This window comes from Scleropages formosus, chromosome 18 (assembly GCF_900964775.1).
Source record: "Scleropages formosus chromosome 18, fSclFor1.1, whole genome shotgun sequence".
In the NCBI taxonomy this organism is placed as follows: domain Eukaryota; kingdom Metazoa; phylum Chordata; class Actinopteri; order Osteoglossiformes; family Osteoglossidae; genus Scleropages; species Scleropages formosus.
This window is the reverse complement of record NC_041823.1, coordinates 10,209,235-10,228,792: the sequence shown is the minus strand read 5'-3', so window position 1 is coordinate 10,228,792 and position 19,558 is coordinate 10,209,235. Positions and strand designations below refer to the sequence as shown.

General features: G+C 42.1%; 2 protein-coding genes across 4 annotated transcripts; both read left to right on the top strand.

Moving 5' to 3' along the window:
• The first annotated feature begins 1,031 nt into the window (after window positions 1-1,031).
• Window positions 1,032-13,103, top strand: LOC108940485 (double-strand-break repair protein rad21 homolog A-like). The gene is made up of 14 exons (XM_018762710.2): window positions 1,032-1,185; window positions 5,209-5,391; window positions 5,636-5,765; window positions 6,117-6,216; window positions 6,834-6,934; window positions 7,323-7,541; window positions 7,723-7,830; window positions 8,076-8,213; window positions 8,446-8,669; window positions 9,185-9,338; window positions 9,683-9,831; window positions 10,797-10,955; window positions 11,587-11,670; window positions 12,165-13,103. The coding sequence occupies exons 2-14, from the start codon at window positions 5,248-5,250 to the stop codon at window positions 12,354-12,356; spliced, it is 1,902 nt and encodes a 633-aa protein (XP_018618226.1). The 5' UTR covers window positions 1,032-1,185; window positions 5,209-5,247; the 3' UTR covers window positions 12,357-13,103.
• A 1,037-nt stretch (window positions 13,104-14,140) lies between these two features.
• On the top strand, window positions 14,141-19,003 carry LOC108940616 (protein lifeguard 1). Of its 3 annotated transcripts, none has more exons than XM_018762880.2 (10): window positions 14,141-14,243; window positions 15,003-15,248; window positions 15,557-15,635; window positions 15,898-15,951; window positions 16,128-16,218; window positions 16,326-16,363; window positions 16,638-16,725; window positions 17,454-17,543; window positions 18,169-18,216; window positions 18,660-19,003. In XM_018762880.2, exons 2-10 carry the CDS (start codon window positions 15,014-15,016, stop codon window positions 18,807-18,809), a joined length of 873 nt encoding a protein of 290 aa, XP_018618396.1. In that variant the 5' UTR covers window positions 14,141-14,243; window positions 15,003-15,013; the 3' UTR covers window positions 18,810-19,003. The 3 variants fall into 3 exon arrangements, with proteins under 3 accessions (XP_018618396.1, XP_029101779.1, XP_018618395.1); XM_029245946.1 differs by having other exon boundaries at window positions 14,958-15,248; XM_018762879.2 differs by having other exon boundaries at window positions 14,924-15,248.
• The last annotated feature ends 555 nt before the right edge of the window (window positions 19,004-19,558 follow it).

Below are 19,558 nucleotides of genomic sequence, written 5' to 3'. Positions count from 1 at the left end.
CCAAGAAGCTTAACTTCCTTCCCCAGCCAACACAACCACAGGGTACCAACATGGGTATTTCACTGAGGTTGTCAAGCGGGAACCCCCTTTCGTCTGTTTTTCGTTGTTTTTCGTTGTTTAGGCCCACGATGCCTCCGGAAAGGCTCAACAGCGCGGTCTGGCAGCCCAGACCCACCTCCACCCCCCTCTCTGTTACCCCCAGACCTTCTAAAACCGTGAATGTGTTGCTTCCATGCACATGACAGCAGTGTCTAACTGTAAATGTCAAATGTAAACCACTCAGTGCCAAAGTGAGTTTCTCCGCTGATCACTTTTCAAGAAAACCTGCATCACCCAACTGCACTTCAGCCCGGAGTGATAGCACCCTTCTGCTATTTAGAGATGAGCACTTTCAAAGTAATTATATTTTAAAGATGTCTTGAACAGCAATTTAAGTAATCTTTGACTCGGGGGGTGTTGCAACTTGTCGAGTGCAGGGAGCAGAAAAATAGTAGCAACAGTACTTGATGGAGTTATACTACAATATGGGGTGGGGGGGGGAATGAGGCTTGTTTGAACATTATGGGGACAACCTCCCATTATGCCTATGCTGCATTTAGCTAAGGGTTTTTTTTTTTTTTTATATAAAAATTAGTAAGTCACAGATTGAAGTTTGACTACATTTCACTGTCAACAGATTCTCCGCTGAAAGTCACATTTTGTGCATGTGCTAAGTTTGCGTCTGTACACACAGATTCCTCAGTGTTTTTTGTGATTATGGTCACAGCTCTATGCGATAATGTGGGAAAACTTTTTGATAAAATGTGTAAGTGGATGAAAATGCTTAGTTCTAAAGCGATGGTGAAAATAATAAACCTGAAGGGCAAACGTGGTCCTTTGATCATACGAAGCTGGAAACGTCGGTGAGAAGTGAGGAGAGAATGTGTGAGCAGCGCAGGGCAGGGCAGCGCAGCGCGTCAATCAGGTGTATAAGCCCCGCCCACGCGGTCGGGAGAGCCCGAATTTTGACTGTAAACTTCCGGTGGATTTTAAAAACGACACTGGGCGCGAGGAAGGGAGACGGGTCCCGGCGCCATCTTGTTTGTTTTAGTCGGTTCCGCGGAGGAGGGGCTCCGCGTAGGCAGCCTGAAAAAATACGGTCGTAATAAAGGAGGGAAAAATAAACAGAAAACAGGAGTTAAAGCGGTGAGTGTGAATGAAGTGAATACGGCTTGTTTGTCGACGCGGTTGCGCAGTAGTAGGCGATATTCTCACGCGTTACTGTCCACTTTACAACTCTCTAGACTGTACGTCGCTGTGTTTGTTCTCTACTTCGCTAAGTTGTCTGTTTGTAAGGGAAAAGGAGTCGTTTTTTTTCTGTCAGATTATCAGCGAAATTCGTGTTGTTTTGGTTAACGATGTAGTACGCGTCTTAAGGCTCAGTCAGTGAGTCAGATACACTTTTGTTTTATTTCATCGTCGATCAGATTACGAGCTGAGCGGGCCTCCTTCTCGGAACATTTACAACTTTATTTATGTGCGGTTTTATTCATTAAACGAAACACTGAGTCATACTCAATTCAGAGACACGCGAACTCTTGTCATTTCATTTCGCTGATGTTTCTGCAAACTTCAGTGTTAAGCTACCTAAGGTACTACACACACAGCCGGGGTGGGATTCGAACCTACAACCTTTGGGTCTAAAAGAAGGAGCGCTAACCACAAAGCTGCCTGCCGGCTGCCTCCTACTACAACACATTCCTCTTTACATCAGTGATTTAGTAAAGATACTGTAGTTTTCAAACTACATTTAAAAGTACTCTTATTTTACTTAAAAAAAAAAAAACTCATTTAAAAGTGCACGGCATGATCGGGTATTACCCAGTTTTGTTGTGTCCCCAGGTTTCATTCGTCCCTAATAACCATAAATGATAAACACAGTATCCTATTTCTTACCTATATTCCACTTATTACATAAGGAGTGCTTATTTTACAGATCATTGTATTATTATTTATATAGTATAGAGTACTTAAATATGATTTTGAGATTGATATAATATACTGTACCAGTGTGTAAGATATGAGCTGATGGCATCACTATATAAAAAATGATCATCTTCCTCCTTTTTGACAGTCTCAAACCTTTCCTCTGGTTGTCCTCAAAATTAGGAGACAGGTTTCATTCATGATTATCAGTGTCAGGATATTACAGCCAGGTATATACTAGATGGGTTAATATTAATTACCTTTTAGCTTGTGCATTTGTGCAAGGCAACTTAGAATTTTTTTCAGCTTCACATTGATGTTTCCATTTATCCAGCAGGGTCATTTGCATCAGTTCAGTGTATGGTGTATTTGAACTACTGCCCTTCAGACTGTAACGTAACAGTTCTAACTACATTTACACATAATGAAACACCGAATCATATACAGACACAACAAACTCCTACATTTATTCAGTTCACTGCTGCTTTTCTCCAAGTCAGTTTACAATGTACCAATTTATACAGCTCAGTAATTTTACTGGAGTAACATATTTTAGCAGCCTCTTTTCTCTAAAGTGACTTCCAGTAAACTCTATGTAGTGTTGTCAGTCCACATATCTTATTCACCAAGGTGACTTATACTGCTGTCTCATCCATACATCAGTGGAACACACACTCTCTCTCTCTCTGTCACTCGCAAACTGTGGGTGAACCTGAACAGCATATCATTGGAGTGTGGAAGGAAACCAGAGCATCCCAAGGAGACCCATGCAGACACAGGGAAAACATGCAAGCTCTACACAGACTCCACAGAGCAGGGATCAAACTCATGTCCTCTTACACCACCCAGGCACTGTGAGACTGTAACACTACTCACTGTGCCACCATGCCATCCATTGGTAAATCACTTTGCTCAAGGCTACTGTAGCTTGAGGTGGGATTTAAACCTGCCACCTTTGGGTCCAAAGGTAACTGTTGTAACTACCATTGTTGACCTGGCTTTAAAAAAAAAGTCTATAAGTGCTAAGTACTAATAGAAATTGCTTATTGAGGGTATGGTAAATTATTTTTTCCATTGCATGTAACTGATTTACCATATGAACTTTATGTGAATATAGCACCCTGAGCTTGTACTTCACAAGAACAGTAATACCTGTAACATACATGGTTGTGTATACACATACACACACACACACACACACATACACACTGTATGAATGGCTTGTCCCATACGGGGTCACGGGGAGCTGGAGCCTAACCCAACAACACAGGGCACAAGGCTGGAGGGGGAGGGGACACACCCAGGACGGGATGCCAGTCTGGTGCAAGGCACCCCAACCAGGACTTGAACACCAGACCCACTGGAGAGCAGGACAAGGTCCAACCCACTGCACCCCCCCCGGTTATGTATAATGCATTGCCATTTTTCATTTAAAGGGGTAATAAATACTAAAATTCACCCCCACTCAAAATCTAATACACTAAAATACTTACTGTTATGTAAATTAATTTTTCTTAGAAAAAATTACTTTGGTGTACTTATGGATGTGAGAACACATATCAGTTGAAAGTTGTATGAGTGGGTTGCTGGAGGAATTATTTTATAGTGATGTAATGTAGCTCAACAGCTGGGTTGCATGACAAGCAGTGCCTTCCAAAGTCATATTAATATGCATCATGAAATAACAAGGGTAGCAAAAAATTTGGGGAGGGTCAGCTGCACAACCTGATTCCACAAAAGTTAAAATGCATAAGATTCCATTGGAATGTATGGCATTTAAGGGGTGGCTGCACTCATTGTAGTGAAAAAAGACTAGTTACTGATAGTTTAGTCTACAATATTTTGCATAAGAAGATGACAACCGACATTTGTGTAACATGTCTGAATCCACAACCACAGTTTACATATGGAGTTTTAAAAGAGACTTATTAGCTAGCTGAGCTGTCCATTTCATCTTAGGGGACTTGCTAACCACGTTAAACAAATGGGTTATGTCACAATAGAGTCTGATATACTTAGTCAATCCATTTGTGTGGCTGGGGACAATTTGACTTTTTTTCCTGGGCAAGGGGAGGTTGTAGTGGCACAGTAGGTTGCACTGGTGTCTGACAGTCTTTGGGTTTTGGGTTCTAATCCAGCTCAGTTTGTGTGGAGTTTGCATGTTTTTGTGGATTTCTTCCGAGTGCTCCTGTATTCTTCCAAATTCAGATGGGTTTTTGGTGATTCTGTGCCTTAAAGTTGCCTTTTGTGTGTGATTGCTCATTGGAGTCTTGTGTATGATGTCACTGGTGTCCCATACAGGTTGCCTCACTGTCTAAGCTTCCAGGATAGGCTCTGGACCATTGTGAGTTTGTACTGGACAAGTTAATGATCATGAGTGAATAGATTTTTTTTCCTCCTTTGGCTTGTAATCCAAGACTAGATTTCCAGGAAAGAATTTTATTGGTTTTGATATTCTTGATCCTAAGGTATGTCTGATTATCTGAGTCTAAAGCAAATGATTTGATTTCTTGCCGTAGTCCATGTTGTTGTGTCCTCCAATTTTCTGCTGAAAATTACTGGATTTTGCCATCTTATTTTTTTCTTACAAGCTTTATTATCTTTTTATATCCTGATACAATAGATTAATTCCTGTCAAAGACTTAGCAAACATTTTTAAATATCAAAAGTCCTTCTTGGGAGAGCATGTTAAATAATCTTTGAAAAATGCAGATAGAATGAGAAATATCTCAAAATCCCGCTTTCTGAGAAGGTTGCACAGTAAACAGAATTTGTGCAGACTGTTTGGATATGAGTGTTGCCGCTTCACAGTGCCTGGGTGGCGTGAGACGACATTCATTTGATACCTGCTCAATGTGTGTGGAGTGCATATTCTCCCTGTATCTGCGTGGGTCTTCCAGGTGCTCTGGTTTCCTCCCACAATCCAAAGACATGCAGTTCAGATGGATTGGTAATTCTAAATCATATTTACTGTGTGAATGGGTGAGTGACTGTGTGTGTGGCAACCCTGTGATGGGCTGGCATCCTGTCTAGGGTGTCCCCCCATATGCCTTGCTCCTAATGATTTCTGGTTAGGCTTCGGATCATTGCAACTCAGCTCAGGAGAAGTGGTTATTAAAATTGATAGATGGATATTTAGATATGTTGCCATTTCTGTCATCTGTGTTGTATGTATGTGACGTTCTTCACTCTAGTATCCATGACTGCTGTAATTTAGCTTGCAAATTGCCCCTCTCCTTTCAGGTTTGGCAGTCCGCCTGGCTGTGAGCAGCAGCTGGGACGATGTTCTACGCCCACTTTGTCCTCAGCAAACGTGGGCCGCTGGCCAAAATTTGGTTGGCTGCCCACTGGGATAAGAAGCTGACCAAGGCTCATGTGTTTGAGTGCAACCTGGAAAGCAGCGTCGAGAGCATAATCTCCCCGAAGGTGTGGGGCCTGCCATCTGCCACCTTGCACTGATGTGGAATAAACAATGGAGTAAACAGTGTCCTTGCTCATAAGAGTGTCCTGCTGCATAATGGCTTTCCGTGACAACAAAAGGAGGCCTTTGTATTGTCTTTTAGCTGAGTTTAAGTATGAAATTTACATGTAAGAAGTGGATTATTATGTGTTTACTGTATTAGGCTGTATGTTCATCCTCACCATGTCTTCCGCTTTACATTGACTACAGGTGAAGATGGCCTTGCGCACTTCAGGCCACCTGCTCCTTGGTGTGGTCAGAATCTACCACAGGAAAGCCAAATACTTGCTGGCAGACTGTAATGAAGCATTCATCAAAATCAAGATGGCCTTCCGCCCAGGTGATGTTTGAACTTATAGCTTTAGTATTGTACAATTTTCATAAAGTTCACCTACAGTCCAAGTTGATAAAGATTTGCGTACTGTGTAGCAATTAACTTTTTATTTCATCATCAATATGCCAAATTAATTTGCTCCAACCTACTTGCACCACGTATACAGGTAAATATTTGTAGGAACATTTGCAATTAATTTTGCTGAGCAGTTTGAAAAACCATGAAGTGTCCATTTGATAGCAGCTTAATATCATTACAGGGATTTAAACATTATGGCAGTGTGTTTTTCATATTCTAATATGAAAATAACACATTACTTTTTTGTATCTTGTTTCGTGATATCTTGTTCTTCCGCAGGGGTTGTGGACTTGCCAGAGGAGAACCGTGAGGCTGCGTACAATGCCATCACGCTTCCTGAGGAGTTCCACGACTTTGATCAGCCACTGCCAGACCTGGAGTGAGGCTTTGCGCCAAAGGGCATTTTGCATTGTTACAGATGGCACGTGCTGTAGGTTGTGGGCTCTTAATGGGCCAGTTGAGACCAGTGTTTAAATTTTACATTTATTCATTTATCTGATGCTTTTCTCCAAAGCAGCTTACAGTGGTAAGCTGCTTACAATTATTTGCTCATTTATACAGCTGGCTAATTTTACTGGAGAAATTTAGGGCAAGTACCTTGCTCAAGGGTACTGCAGCCAGAGGTGGTATTTGAACGTTTTGGGTCCAAAAGCAGCAGCTGTAACCACTATGCTTCCAGCTGCCCCCAACGAGTTACAATCGTATATCAGGAGGCCAAGGAAATGTAGTTAAATTAAAGCCACAAAAATTGCACCTGCCACCATACTTCTCTAGCCAGGCCAGTGCCAAAATATCGTATTAGTAGCTGTCTTTGAGGAAACACAGTTTGCAACAGGTTTATAGTTTGTGTAACTGGTTCAATAAAGGACCTGCCACATGACTGCTATGATGAAATCATTTTCAGGACAAACCAAGACATGTTGCTAATGTGAATGGCTCTTCGCATGGGATTCATTGCAGCTGTTTTATCACTGATGTCTGGAATTGTCCTTCTAGTGACATTGACATGGCTCCGCAGCTGAACCAGAGTCGAGTTGAAGAGATCACTATGAGGGAGGAGGTTGCAAATCTCAGTCTCCTTCAGGATAACGACTTTGGTATGTTACCCATGAGCACTCTCTTCAATGTGTTTATCCACTTCTGTTTAACTTCATGTGAATGTTTAAAAGTTTGTGCAATTAGTACCATGTTTAAAAAGGTGTTAATTTACACAAACCTTGTTTTTCTGTATGTGATGTAACATTGTGCTGTTTAAATGTCTCAAATGTCTATAATGAATGGTGTAATGGAGGCCCTCGCACAGTGTCTTACATCATCTAGATATTTTACCTTTTTTTGCAAGTTAGTGAAATTAGCATTACCCTGCAATGCAGGGGCTTGTTATATAGGTAGTTCCTCATCTTCTCAAGATTTTGTTCTTTCAACCAGTAAGAATAGTATCCATGGACAGTGAACAAGGAAATGTAAATGTTTCCGGTATTCCAGGTAACTTTGGTATGGATGACCGGGAGATGATAATGCGTGAAGAGAATGCATTTGATGTGGACATCATCCATGGGCCTTCGACCTCTACTGTCCTTCTGCTGGAGGCAGAGACAAGTGCAGGGCAAATGGCAGAGAAGTCCAGTCACCTGACCTATGATGACCAGTACAAGGATGACTTTGGAGACAACCCCATGGAGAGCAGTGATGGAGGCATGCTGGGTAAGAGGTCAACAGAACTGCAGGTCATTAGGGAGGGTTATGGGGATGTATTTCATCAAGCTTTCTGAGAAGTATTTACGTGAATGAACAAGTGTACTGACTTGTATTCAGGAGTAGGAATAACTTCTGTTTCTTCTTCCAAAAATTAGTATAAAAATATCCTGTAAATGTCTTTTTACAGTGGATAAACTCTTGAGCAATGATGATGGTGGAGGCATTTTCACAGACAGTGTGATGATGCCTCAGGACCATGGTGGAGATGATGATGATGACTTTGACAATGTTTCTGGTAAGTGATTGACTACACCGAGCAGTATTCTTTCTCTTCCTCACCGTAGGTCATACAGAGAAAAATAATACTTATTTAGTTCTTAAAATATATTTTACTCTCTCTGATGTCTTGATCATAGCTGAAGTTGGATATCTCCGGTACACTATGACTCCGTTTATTTGTCCTTACTTCAGTTTTTATTCAGGCATTACAAAGTTGTCTACAGGAATTTTTTATTTTTTTTCTCTCTTGTGACAATGTAGACGGGGTTCCTGACAGCCCAGACTCAGGGCCAGCGCACCCCCAGCCTGTGATGGCAGACCAGTCTGATCAGACTGAGCAGACCACCCTGGTACACAATGAGGAGGAGGCCTTTGCATTGGAGCCCATAGACATCACTGGTGAAGACTAGAAATCTTAATCTTAATAGTGGTGAAACCCAACAATCTTATTAAACTTTTCCAGTAAAGTATCAGTCTGTATAATTAGGAAAAACTGTAAGTGCCTTTGTGCAAATGTTTCAGTAAAGCAGCAAAATAATAGTAACCTGAAGAAATAATTTGGGGTCGATATTATATAGCAAGAACTGGTATTTTGTAACAGCTAGAATACATTCCTGTGTTTTCATTGCAGTCAAAGAAACCAAGGCAAAAAGGAAGAGGAAGCTGATAGTGGACAGTGTGAAGGAACTGGACAGCAAGACCATTCGTGCCCAGCTGAGCGACTATTCCGACATTGTCACCACACTGGATTTGGCCCCACCTACAAAGAAGCTGATGATGTGGAAGGAGACAGGCGGCGTGGAGAAGCTCTTCTCACTGCCTGCTCAGCCCCTGTGGAACAGCAGGCTGCTCAAGGTACCCGATATGTCAGGAAATGCTACGGCCTTTAGCTGAAAACCACTTACTGATTATTACGTCTGTACTGCCTGGCAGCAGAATCTTTCAGACATTTGTTCAGAAATGTTGTCGATAGTACAACAGCAGGTAGTGAAGGAGTCATGAGATTGTATCATTTCTTAATGTGACCTCTCTTGTACCTTTAAATGTGGTATGTGTTCCAGCTTCCTTCAGTAATCATCTAGAGCTCCGTTCTCATTTTGGAAATCACCTGTCAAGAGGAACATATTAGTAATTTGTAGTAATACACCTTTTACAATATTGGTTCATATATGTGGCTTATAGTGACAAAGTCAAAGCTAAATTGCTCTTTGGTTACAGAGATTGCCATCTGCCTGACAGTACTTTAAAGTGAAGTGATACATTTTACCTGTAAATGCATTTAGCTCTAGAGTGGCCTTGCCATGCATTTGCTTGTGTGTAGTGGTAACAAAAAGAAAGACAAATGAGACAAAACACTGTTTTTTGGTCAGGTGTTCACACGTTGCCTGACTCCACTGGTGCCAGATGACCTGCGCAAGAGACGAAAGGGGGGTGAAGCAGACAGCCTAGACGAATTTCTGAAGGACCTGGAGAACCCTGAGGTTCCCCGAGAAGAGGCACAGCTTCATCAGAGAGATGTCATTGGTGGGCTCCTCTCCCAAGAATAACATTCCACAAACAAACATACTGACCCTTTAGAGGGGAAAAAGTTTGTAGGAGGGTCACGGGGAGAACAGATCTTTTGTAAAGAACCTCTACAGGTTAATAGTTTTGCTGAGGTTTGCTCACACTTTTCCAGACTGTGACCTTTCTGTGTATGTATAAAAAAAACAAAAAAACTTGTTATATGACCACATGTCCAAAATCTTTAAAACAATGTAAACTTGTTCTTTGTAATATTTGTATTAGAATGACCTTCAGGAAATCAGTGGAAACACAATGGTAGTTCAATATAAAAAAAAAAAAAAAACCTTCTCAACCTCTCCTAGACCAGACTATCTTGGAGGAGCCCAGCATGCTGCTGCAGGTGTCGGCCATGGAAGGCAGCAGGACCACCCTGGACGAGTCTGTCATGCCCCCTCCCTCGACGCAACGTGCCGTGAAGCGCAAGTCCAAGAACACGGAGCCTTCATTACCCGTGAGTGAATGACATGATTTTGAACTTAGACCCTCAAACATTTCCCAGATAACACACCTGGATATACAGATGGTCCCCGAGTTACAATGGTCCGACTTACGATTTTTTGACTTTATGATGGTGCGATAACTATACGCATTCAGTAGAAACCGTACTTTGAATTTTGCGTTTTGATTCCCCCCCCCCCCCCGGGCAAGCGATATGTGGTACGATACTTCCTTATGATGCTGGGCAGCGGCAGCGATCTGCATTTCCCAGTCTGCCACGCAGTCACTAGTGTGTACAACCGATACAGTGTTCTGTGTTGCCAGCGTTTTTTTTGGATACCCCCAGTATCTACATTGTGTTTTGTGGATCCATAATATCTACGAATCTGTGTCTCCTGCTACTGGTGAGGAGAAGAACAGTAGAGCAATTACTCTTGAGGGGAAACTCAAGATAATTGCCCAGCATGAAGGCAGCAAGCCCGTAATGGCCATTGCACGTATGCTAGCCTATGATGTTTGTTAGGTTAGGTGTATTAAATGCATTTTAACCTTACAATATTTTTGACTTACGATGGGTTTATCAGAACGTAACCCCATCATAAGTCGGGAACTGTGTGTATTTGTGCCATCTTCATCCTGCTTGTAAGTATAAAACATAACTGGAACTGTGTATTGATCCTCGTGTTATTCGGGTACTCCCAGGAACATGACTTGAGCTTGTCCAATTGAAAAAAGTGCTTCAGTAAAATGTTTTCATCCTTAGTCTACTTTATGATGAAGTTTGTCTGGACAAGTTTGTAAAACTCCTGGTATAAACAATCTTAAAATTTTTTACCTGTGGTTCTCACTTTGGAGAAAACTCTTTGAAGCAACATTAAATGTATTTGAAAACAGAAATGTGGTGTGGTATGTTCTATATTTATTGTGCTCATCAGTGGTGGAGCTGTGCTCTCCAAGCTCTCTTCTCTGAGCCTGCAGATGGGGACGCTAGAGAAACAGCAAGTGTCGCAGCAGCTTGACCTCCCTCAAGTGGAGCTCCCGCCAGAAGAGACGGCCAGTCTGGCTCAGCTTATCCCAGAACTGGACCTGCTAGGAGAGAAGGGCAAAGAGAAGAACAAGGATGATGAGGAAGAGGAGGTTAGGAGCTCTAACAGGGCTAATCACCCTTCAGCTAGATGGGGGCCTTACACGAGGTTCATCTGTAGAAATGGAGTTTGCATGTTCTCCCCATGTCTGCGTGGGTTTCCTCTGGGTGCTCCGGTTTCCTCCCACAGTCCAAAGACATGCTGTTTAGGTTCACCCATAGTGTGTGAGTGACAGAGAGCGTGTTCCACTGATGTATGGATGAGTGACCCATTGTAATTAGTGTATCTAGCAGTGTAAGTCACTTTGGTGAAGAAGGTGTGTGGGCTGTTAACTCTATTTAGTGTTAATTGGACGTTGCTTTGGAGAAAAGCATCTGCTAAATAATTAAATGTAAATAAGTTGCTCTGGTTTTTCTGTTCTATGAGAACATATTTTCCTCTTCATGTTATGTTCCATGACACAGTTACATGTATGTGTTAAAAACAAGTCTCTCTTAAGGGTGAAATGCATTAGTTATAGTCCTTGTTTAAATGACATTAGTTAAATTTCAATGTTCTTGAGAAGTTCAGGCATATTTCAGTGACGGCTAATTTTAATTACGCTAGTGCTGGGTGATGATCTGCCTAATTAGAAATTTGGATTAATTTAAGATGTTCAGATTCATTGATTGTTTGATTTACAGGAGGAGGAGGGGCAGGGTGGAGACCAGGATCAGGAGGAGAGGAGGTGGAACAAGAGGACACAACAAATGCTCCATGCCCTTCAGGTAATAGTGACAGCAGAATTAAAGGCATAAACATGGAAGGACTCTGGTAACAGACTGGTTGCGAGGAAAATAATTATAGTTTTCTTACGAGTTCAAAGTACAAATAAAAAATTAGGTTACATTTCCATTACAGCTTAGAGTGTGTAAAGTCAGCCTATTTTTAAGCAAACTTACACTTATGTGTTTATTAGGTTTCTCCAAAGTAATCTACAAAAGCGTGTTCAATTTCCTCAGTCTGCAACATCATTGTTATACACACACACAGACACACACACTGGCTGAAACCGCTTGTCCTGAGCCCAACCCGGCAACACAGGGCACAAGGCTGGAGGGGGAGGGGACACACCCAGGATGGGGCACCAGTCCATCAGAGGCTTTAAAATATTCCACTATGGGCTAGATGTTACTTTTAATTGATACCGCCTTGCTGCCTCTTTTTGGCAGAACCTTGTTGCTACAGATGCCTCGTTTACTTGTTCCCTCCCTCATTCCAGAGAGTCATATCCAAGACAGGAGTTCAATCCATCAGCCTCATGGATCTCTGCAGGAGCAACAACAAGAAGCAGGCAGCTGCCAAGTTCTACAGCTTCCTGGTGCTGAAGAAGCAGCAGGCCATTGAGGTTACTCAAGCTGCACCGTACAGCGACATCATTGCAGCACCAGGGCCAAGATTTCTCCTTATATAAAAACTTACTCAGATAAACAAGAAAACGCCACCTATATATCATTTAGAGACTGAGCAATTTTTATCCTTAAAACTTTTGTTGGTTGTGTTTCACAATTTTTCATGCTTATTTTATTTGTTCATCACAAGAATTTTCTTTAAAAAAAAAAAAAATATTGGCAAAAGCAATTTTTACTTTAGGGTGCATAGCACTGAATATTATTACACTCTGAAACCATCGCTTATTGATATCAATATTTCAAAGAACTGCAGATTGACTGTTTAAACAATGTTTAAACATTTTATATAAGTTTTACTTAATTTTATCAGAGTTTTTAAAATTGCCTTATTGAGTTGTTCCCTGCTTTTCCTACTTGGCCTAAAGATGTTTGCAGTATCAATACGTACCCAGGTAAAGCACCCAGGTTTAAAAAAGATTATTGGAAGGAAGATAATTTTCTTCGTATATTTGCTTTTTAGTTAATGGCTCCCCGTCATGTTTCCTTAAACTTTTATTGTATTTTCTTACATTTAAAACGGTAAATTCCCGTTGTGTTTGCACTTATTATATGTACCCGTTTTCAGTACGACTGTTTGTAAATTTGCTTCAACTTAAGTCATGTTTATAGGCAAACTTTGTATGCCTGTACATCTGAAAAAAATTGATTTCAAAATTGTAGATAATGCTACTGTTGGACACTGATATCATGTTGTTGCAATAGATTGTAAGATTTGTTTAGTTAAAATATAGCAGCTGTTATACATAACTTTTCTAAATAAACAAGCGCCGTTTAAACAGAGGTATTGGTTTATGCCTGTCATGGAAAGTGCCTAATTTTTTCAGTGTATGCATATGTTAATATCAAAATGAAACGTAGCATTAATGAAACACAAATTTCAGAAAGCACGATAGGACTCGCTCAAGTCATAGTGATAATGTCTCTCACTGAGACATTTGCAAATAGTTTATTATTATTAGACACTTTTCTGAAGACTGCTGCTGTTGTAATAGACTGATTTATTTAAATTACACTCAGGTGGTTTCCTTTATATTGTGGACTTTCAATCCTTAAAAACCTCATCTGTCTGGGGATCTGATGCTGTTTCTGCTGTATCATCCCATCCAGAGTTCTTTCTTCCTAATGCAAGCACATGACTCCACTTTGTCCTAACCCCATATCAAAATTTTATTGCATGTACTCAAATGCTACAGTGTTAAAGTAATAAGGACCACAAATAATGTAGATTTTAAGCACTTTAGTAATTTCTGTACTCTCTTCATTCTGGCAGAATTGCTTTTTGGACCATGAGTCCACAGGGACACAGATGTTTAAGAAGGACGAAGTCTGAAGAATAATTTTTACTAGCTCTCTATTATGCAAAAAAAAATATATCACCAGTCGTGAAAATAATGTATGGCAAGCAAACATTTTTTCATAACCTTCTAAGAGACACCAAAAAAAAAAAAAAAGGTGCGTATTTGGATACATTTTTTTAGGATTTCTAGAAAGCCTTGCACCAAAATATTTAAAAACGTCCTAAATATCCTCTGTAAGGTGTATCGGACACTGCTTTTGGATACCCTTGCTTTTGGATACGCTTACAGATGGGTCCTCTAGTGGATGAAAGTGAACGGCTGGGTGTCAGCAACATATATACACTTAGTATGTTCAGCATGTCAGTGAATGGGAAATGTGTGTTGCTTGGATTCAAATTTCAACAGTCTGACTGAGCCATGTTTGAATAAGCACCTGCTTATCTGTGAGTAACAAAAGTCAATGGTTTAGCACCTGGTCACGTGAGCCCAGTCTAAAGATCAGCACTTTGGGGACAGGTGTCGTCCAGCAGACCTGCTTAGGGAATCACCGCTCTCAATCAACGCTTATTACCAGCCTAAGTACTGTAAAAGGTAAGTAATTATTAATACAACTCCAGACCAAAGTGGTAAATGTCTTGAGAGAACCTTAAACGGCTGTTTTCGTAGGTGGCGGTGAATTACCGTAGACGGAAGTCAAGCTACGTGGGAGGTGCATAATGAGGTAGCTGGTAGTGTAGCAGTTACAGCTGCTGCCTTTGGACCCAAAGGTTGCAGGTTCAAATGTTACCTCCAGCTGTAGTACCCTTAAGAAAGGTACTTACCCTAAAAATTTGAGTAAATTAGGCAGCTGCATAAATGTGTAAATAATTGTAGGTAGTTTGACATTGGAAGTTATTTTGGAGAAAAGTATCGGCTAAATGAATAACTGTCAACGTATATGGAGATGGCAGTAAAAAACATAGTATGTTTATATTTTGAATGTGTTTCGTTTCAGGACAAATTAGGTAAATGAGTTACACTTTGGCCAGAACAAGTAATTTCAGGAAGTGAGAGACTGGGCGATAAGCACAGGTCAATAGCGATACGTCTTTAATTATTTTCAATTGTAATGCATTTAAAATCAAGTATGAAACAGTTTTCGTTAATGTCTCAGTGTCGGATAACAATACCCATTATGTTAGGGTACATGGTTTACCTTAATGATAGAATGTCTTATCTTTAGTCAAAGTATTCAACATCTACCTGAGATCCATCACCTTTGACAAAAATAGGCTCTTTCAATTATTAACCTCCGAATAAAACCAGACACCCGCCTTGGGAAAAAAAGAAAAAAAACTGCTCTGTCAAAAGGCTGGGTGGAAATGGCGAAAAACACCACCGTTACGGAAGACTTGCCCCCACCGTACAACTACAACGGCTACCCCCAGCAGCCAGCGCCACCAGAAACCTTCCAGGTGGCCCCGGGAAACATGGCCATGGGCTCCGTGGGGGGCGACTGCGCAGGGAATGCCGAGGGCCAGACCCCCGGTGCCCCACCGGCATACTCTGAGGGTTTGGAGGACTTCAGCTGCTTCTCGGACGCAGCCATCAGGAGAGGTGATAAATACTCGGTCCAACTGTAAAACACAGTAAATCTTTACGAATATCAAACCCGTAAATCATACATCGAAATGTTGCGTAATAATCACTGAGGAGATTACATGCAAATCATATTTAGAACAATGATCCCATACCTCGAATTAACGAATCTCATTCGTTCATCTGATGCTTTTCTCCTAAGGGACCGACAGCGTGAGGTTTATATTGTAAGCTGCTTAGAATTATTTACCCATCGATAGAGGAGGGCAATTTTTGCCGGGACAATTCAGTTTCTGTATATTTACATTTATTCGTCATTCCTCCAGGTTTCGTCAGAAAGGTCTACTTGACGCTCATGGTTCAGCTGCTGGTCACCACAGCCATCATCTGCGCCTTTCTCTACTGGTGACTAATATGATTATTGCTCATTACCGCTACACCCAAGTGCCGCAATATCGCACTGAATGTAATCATTACGTTTTATTTCACACCCTAAACGTCACTTATCAAAAGTATCCTTAGTCATCCGCTGGTTGTTGCTTTTGTTGATTGTAATTTTTTTTAACATTTAGATTTTCTTGCCCTCCGATGTGCAGTAGACGGAGCCTTTAAACCTAATTTAAAGAAGTAAAAGGTGTTTTTTGTTTTTTTTTTCCCCCCTTCGTAGGCATGAACTCAGAGTCTGGACGATACATAGCACCTGGTTCACATACACTATGCTGTAAGTGCCAAAAGATCATAGTTACAAACCTCTTTAGAAAGTTTCCTCACATTGAAGGCCTTTAAAATAATCCAGGTCGTGTTTTGTCACATCGTGTTATAAAATGCAAAACGTGAAAAGATGTTGAGCACATTGACACATATCTGTCACATGTAATGCTTCGTTTGTGTTACCAGGGCGATAGTGTTTGCGCTCATCCTCGTCCTGTCGTGCTGTGGAAACCTGCGGCGAAAAGTGCCGCTGAATTTCATCTTCCTTGCACTGTTTGTATGTGCCGAGGCCTTTGGCTCTAAAACACACACACAGACACACACACACTCACTCGCTATGTTTTGCCCCGTTTCACTTTTCCTGTTTTTTCTTTCCCCGTACAGACAGCGGCGGAAGGCCTGGCGCTGGGTTCGGTCACTGTGTGAGTACATGTGACACAATCCTTGGCACCTTAACGTTTCTCTCGTAAACATTGTTTACTGTGCAACAAGAGAGCTTTGCTTGTTGCCAGAAGTGAGACCCCTGCCACACAGCATCAGGTTGGCATAGCGCATCTGCGGTGTACCACAAGGATGCGGAATGGCTAAGGCACCCCCCCCCCCCCCCCCCCCCCCCGCCACGACCCCAGTCTGGGTTCACGGTTACTGAGCTCGGAGCCGCGTGCGGCGCGTTGACGATGACTTTGTCGTGTCCAGGTTCTACGAAGCTGAGGCTGTGCTTTGGGCTGTCGGGGCCACCGCTTTCGTCTCTTTTGCTCTGAGCGTGTTTGCGATGCAGACAAAGGTGAGGACGTTCACAGCACTACGTCACACGTCAGGCGTAAAGGTGGGGGCGGTTCGAGACCCCGCCGGGAACGCGGCTTCTTACTCTTCTAGAACGTATCGGGTTAAATCATGAAAAGTGTAAATGATAGCATTTCATGATGTTTTTTTTTTTTTTTTAAATTTGTTTAACATGTCTGGCCTGTGTTTTACAATAACAAATAAACTGTAAATAATAATTAAACTTTTATAATTATTAAATTAACTAAAAAGTGACAGTTCGGTGTTGCACTTTTGGAATCTCTTAAAATAGCAGTATTTATCTGAATTATGATTTATTTTCATTTGTGATTGTAATGTGCACTAATTAATTTCAGTTCTGACTTGAAGCATTCTGTCCATGTCAGAGGTACAGGTCACATACAGAGGTTTGCTCAAAACCCAGTTCGAAAACTATGTGTACAAACACACACACACACACACACACACACACACACACACACAGCTGAAACTGTTTGTCCTGACCGGGGTCGCTGTGAACCGGAGCCTAACCTGGCAACACAGGGCAAAAGGCTGGTGGGGGAGGGGACGCACCCAGGACGGGACGCCAGTCCACCACAAGTAAGGCACCCTAAGCGGGACTCGAACCCCGGACCCACCAGAGAGCGGGACCCAGCCAAACCCGCCGCATCACTGCACCCCTTCGAAAACAATGGCAATACATTAATGTTTTCCAATATTCTTTTTCAGTGGGACTTCACAGCACTGAGTGGAAGCCTTTGGGCCATATGCTGGTCCCTGGTCACTTTCGGTATCCTGTGTGCAATCCTGCGCTCACACGTGAGTCCTTTTTTCTTTTTTCTTTTTTAAAAATATCTCAACACATGTATAGTACCAGCTTATCTATTCATAGCCTGTTACACTTAATACGAACATAAATGTACGATTAATTTTAGGGCCAGTCGATATTGTATTCAGTCACAGCCGGTGCCTTCGGCTACGGTGGCCGCCGGTCCGAATCTCGCCTGCTGCTGCAGTACCCGTGAGCGAGGTACTTGCCCTAAAATTGCTCCAGTAAAAATTACCCAGCTGTATAAATGGGTAAATATTGTAAGCATCCGCACAAAGCTGCTTTGGAGAAAACTGAGCAAAATGAGTAAATGTAATTTTATATTTACGCGTACTAATTGAAAGAGGCAGCCGTTCGCGTCGGGGCACCGGGGCTATTCAACACGTCATGCTGGAGGCCCGAATCCTGGAGGTTTTAGTGCCAGTCGAGCATTGACCACGGGTTCGTTCATCTCCTTCTCTGAGCTCCTTTCCATGCTCTACTGGTGCAGAGAGAGATGGAGTCCTGCTGCGCTCGGCCCTCTGGCACGGCGAGTTGAATTAGGCCACGTTTACGAACTGCAGAAACACACAAGTGCACGACTCTCTCACTCACACGCTGTCTTTCCACCGACAGTATCTGTACATTGTGTACGCCAGCCTCGGGACGCTCATCTTTTCTGTGGTGAGTACCTTCAGGCAGCGGGTGCGTCACATGGTTTTATTTTCGCTTTCTGTAGTAGGTGATCTCAGCGATCAATCTTCTGCTGGTTATTATTATTGCTTATGCATGCTTACATAAAGATGTTGGAAACCCGTCGTGAACATGCAAACTGCACGCGCAGCGAGGATGTAGGTTTCTTCCAAGTGCTCTGGTTTCCTCCCACAGTCCAAAAGTCAAGCAAAGTGGTGACTCTTTACTGCCCGTAGTGTGTGTGGAAAAGCATCTGCTAAACGAATAAACGTAAACGTTTCATAGAGATAGGATGTTGAGTATTTTAACTGCAGCTTAGTGATGCGTGAAGTCTCTGTGTGTTTTTGATAAATCCGCAGCAGCCGAAAATGAAAATGGAAGAACAGAAAGTAAAGCGTACGCTTAATAATCACTCGTTCTCTTCATGGCTGCAGTATCTGGTGATCGACACGCAGTTCATGCTGGGCGGGAAACACAGATACAGCGTCAGTCCGGAGGAGTACATCTTCGTGGCGCTCAACCTCTACTTGGACATCGTCTCGCTTTTCCTTTTCATACTGCAGCTCTTCGGGCTGAGTCGTTGACACGCCGTCTCCGTCTGTCCATCCGCTGCCCGCGTCCAAGCGTGTGTCTGGTGCACGTGTTTCTTGTCAAATTCTGCTGTGTGTTTCTAGTCTTACCACTTACTCCAAATTAGTTAACATTTTATGAAATGTTAAACACTGCCAGTGTTATTTGTACTATACTCGTTTGTATTTATATGAGATACCGTAAAGATGTGAGCAATACAAATATGTATAAATAAAGGTAATTACAGTGATTTCACCTTTGACACGGTTGCCTCTAGTACTTTGAAAATGTGTTTTTCTTTATTCCTAAAAATTTCTTTTTGGCACGGTTGGTCTGTCATTCGTTAGGAATAGAAAATACATTTTTTACATTCCGCCTCATCTCGGCTATTTGGCATCTCGAAACATGAAGTAATGTATAGTTATTGAACGGGTTAGATCAGGAAAGAAAAAAAAATTTAAATGGCCCACATACAGATCATGAGGTCGACCCTGAAAAAGCACACAGTCAACACTGGCTGCTCTCTGAGAAACGTGGTACAAAGACAAAAAAACACGGCTGAATACTGATAGACCCCTTCCAGACCCCAGTCAGACCCCCTTCGTTCGGCTACTTCTGCTCGCTTGGTGGTCCCGCGCACGAAAGGCAAAGCTCCGAGGTTCTCGGTTCTGGATCCGTTGTGGTGGAATGACCTTCCCCTGACACTCAGAATTGCGGAAACTCTTGTCTATTTTCAAGAAGGGTCTGAAAACTCACCTTTTCC

Coding starts and splice junctions, on each gene's coding strand:
- LOC108940616 (XM_018762880.2), top strand. CDS start 15,014: ATGGCGAAAAACACCACCGTTACGGAAGACTTGCCCCCACCGTACAAC. Junction 16,726..17,453: donor TGTTTGCGATGCAGACAAAG/GTGAGGACGTTC, acceptor ATTCTTTTTCAG/TGGGACTTCACAGCACTGAG. Junction 17,544..18,168: donor GTGCAATCCTGCGCTCACAC/GTGAGTCCTTTT, acceptor TTCCACCGACAG/TATCTGTACATTGTGTACGC.
- LOC108940485 (XM_018762710.2), top strand. CDS start 5,248: ATGTTCTACGCCCACTTTGTCCTCAGCAAACGTGGGCCGCTGGCCAAA. Junction 6,935..7,322: donor CCTTCAGGATAACGACTTTG/GTATGTTACCCA, acceptor CCGGTATTCCAG/GTAACTTTGGTATGGATGAC. Junction 11,671..12,164: donor AAATGCTCCATGCCCTTCAG/GTAATAGTGACA, acceptor CCCTCATTCCAG/AGAGTCATATCCAAGACAGG.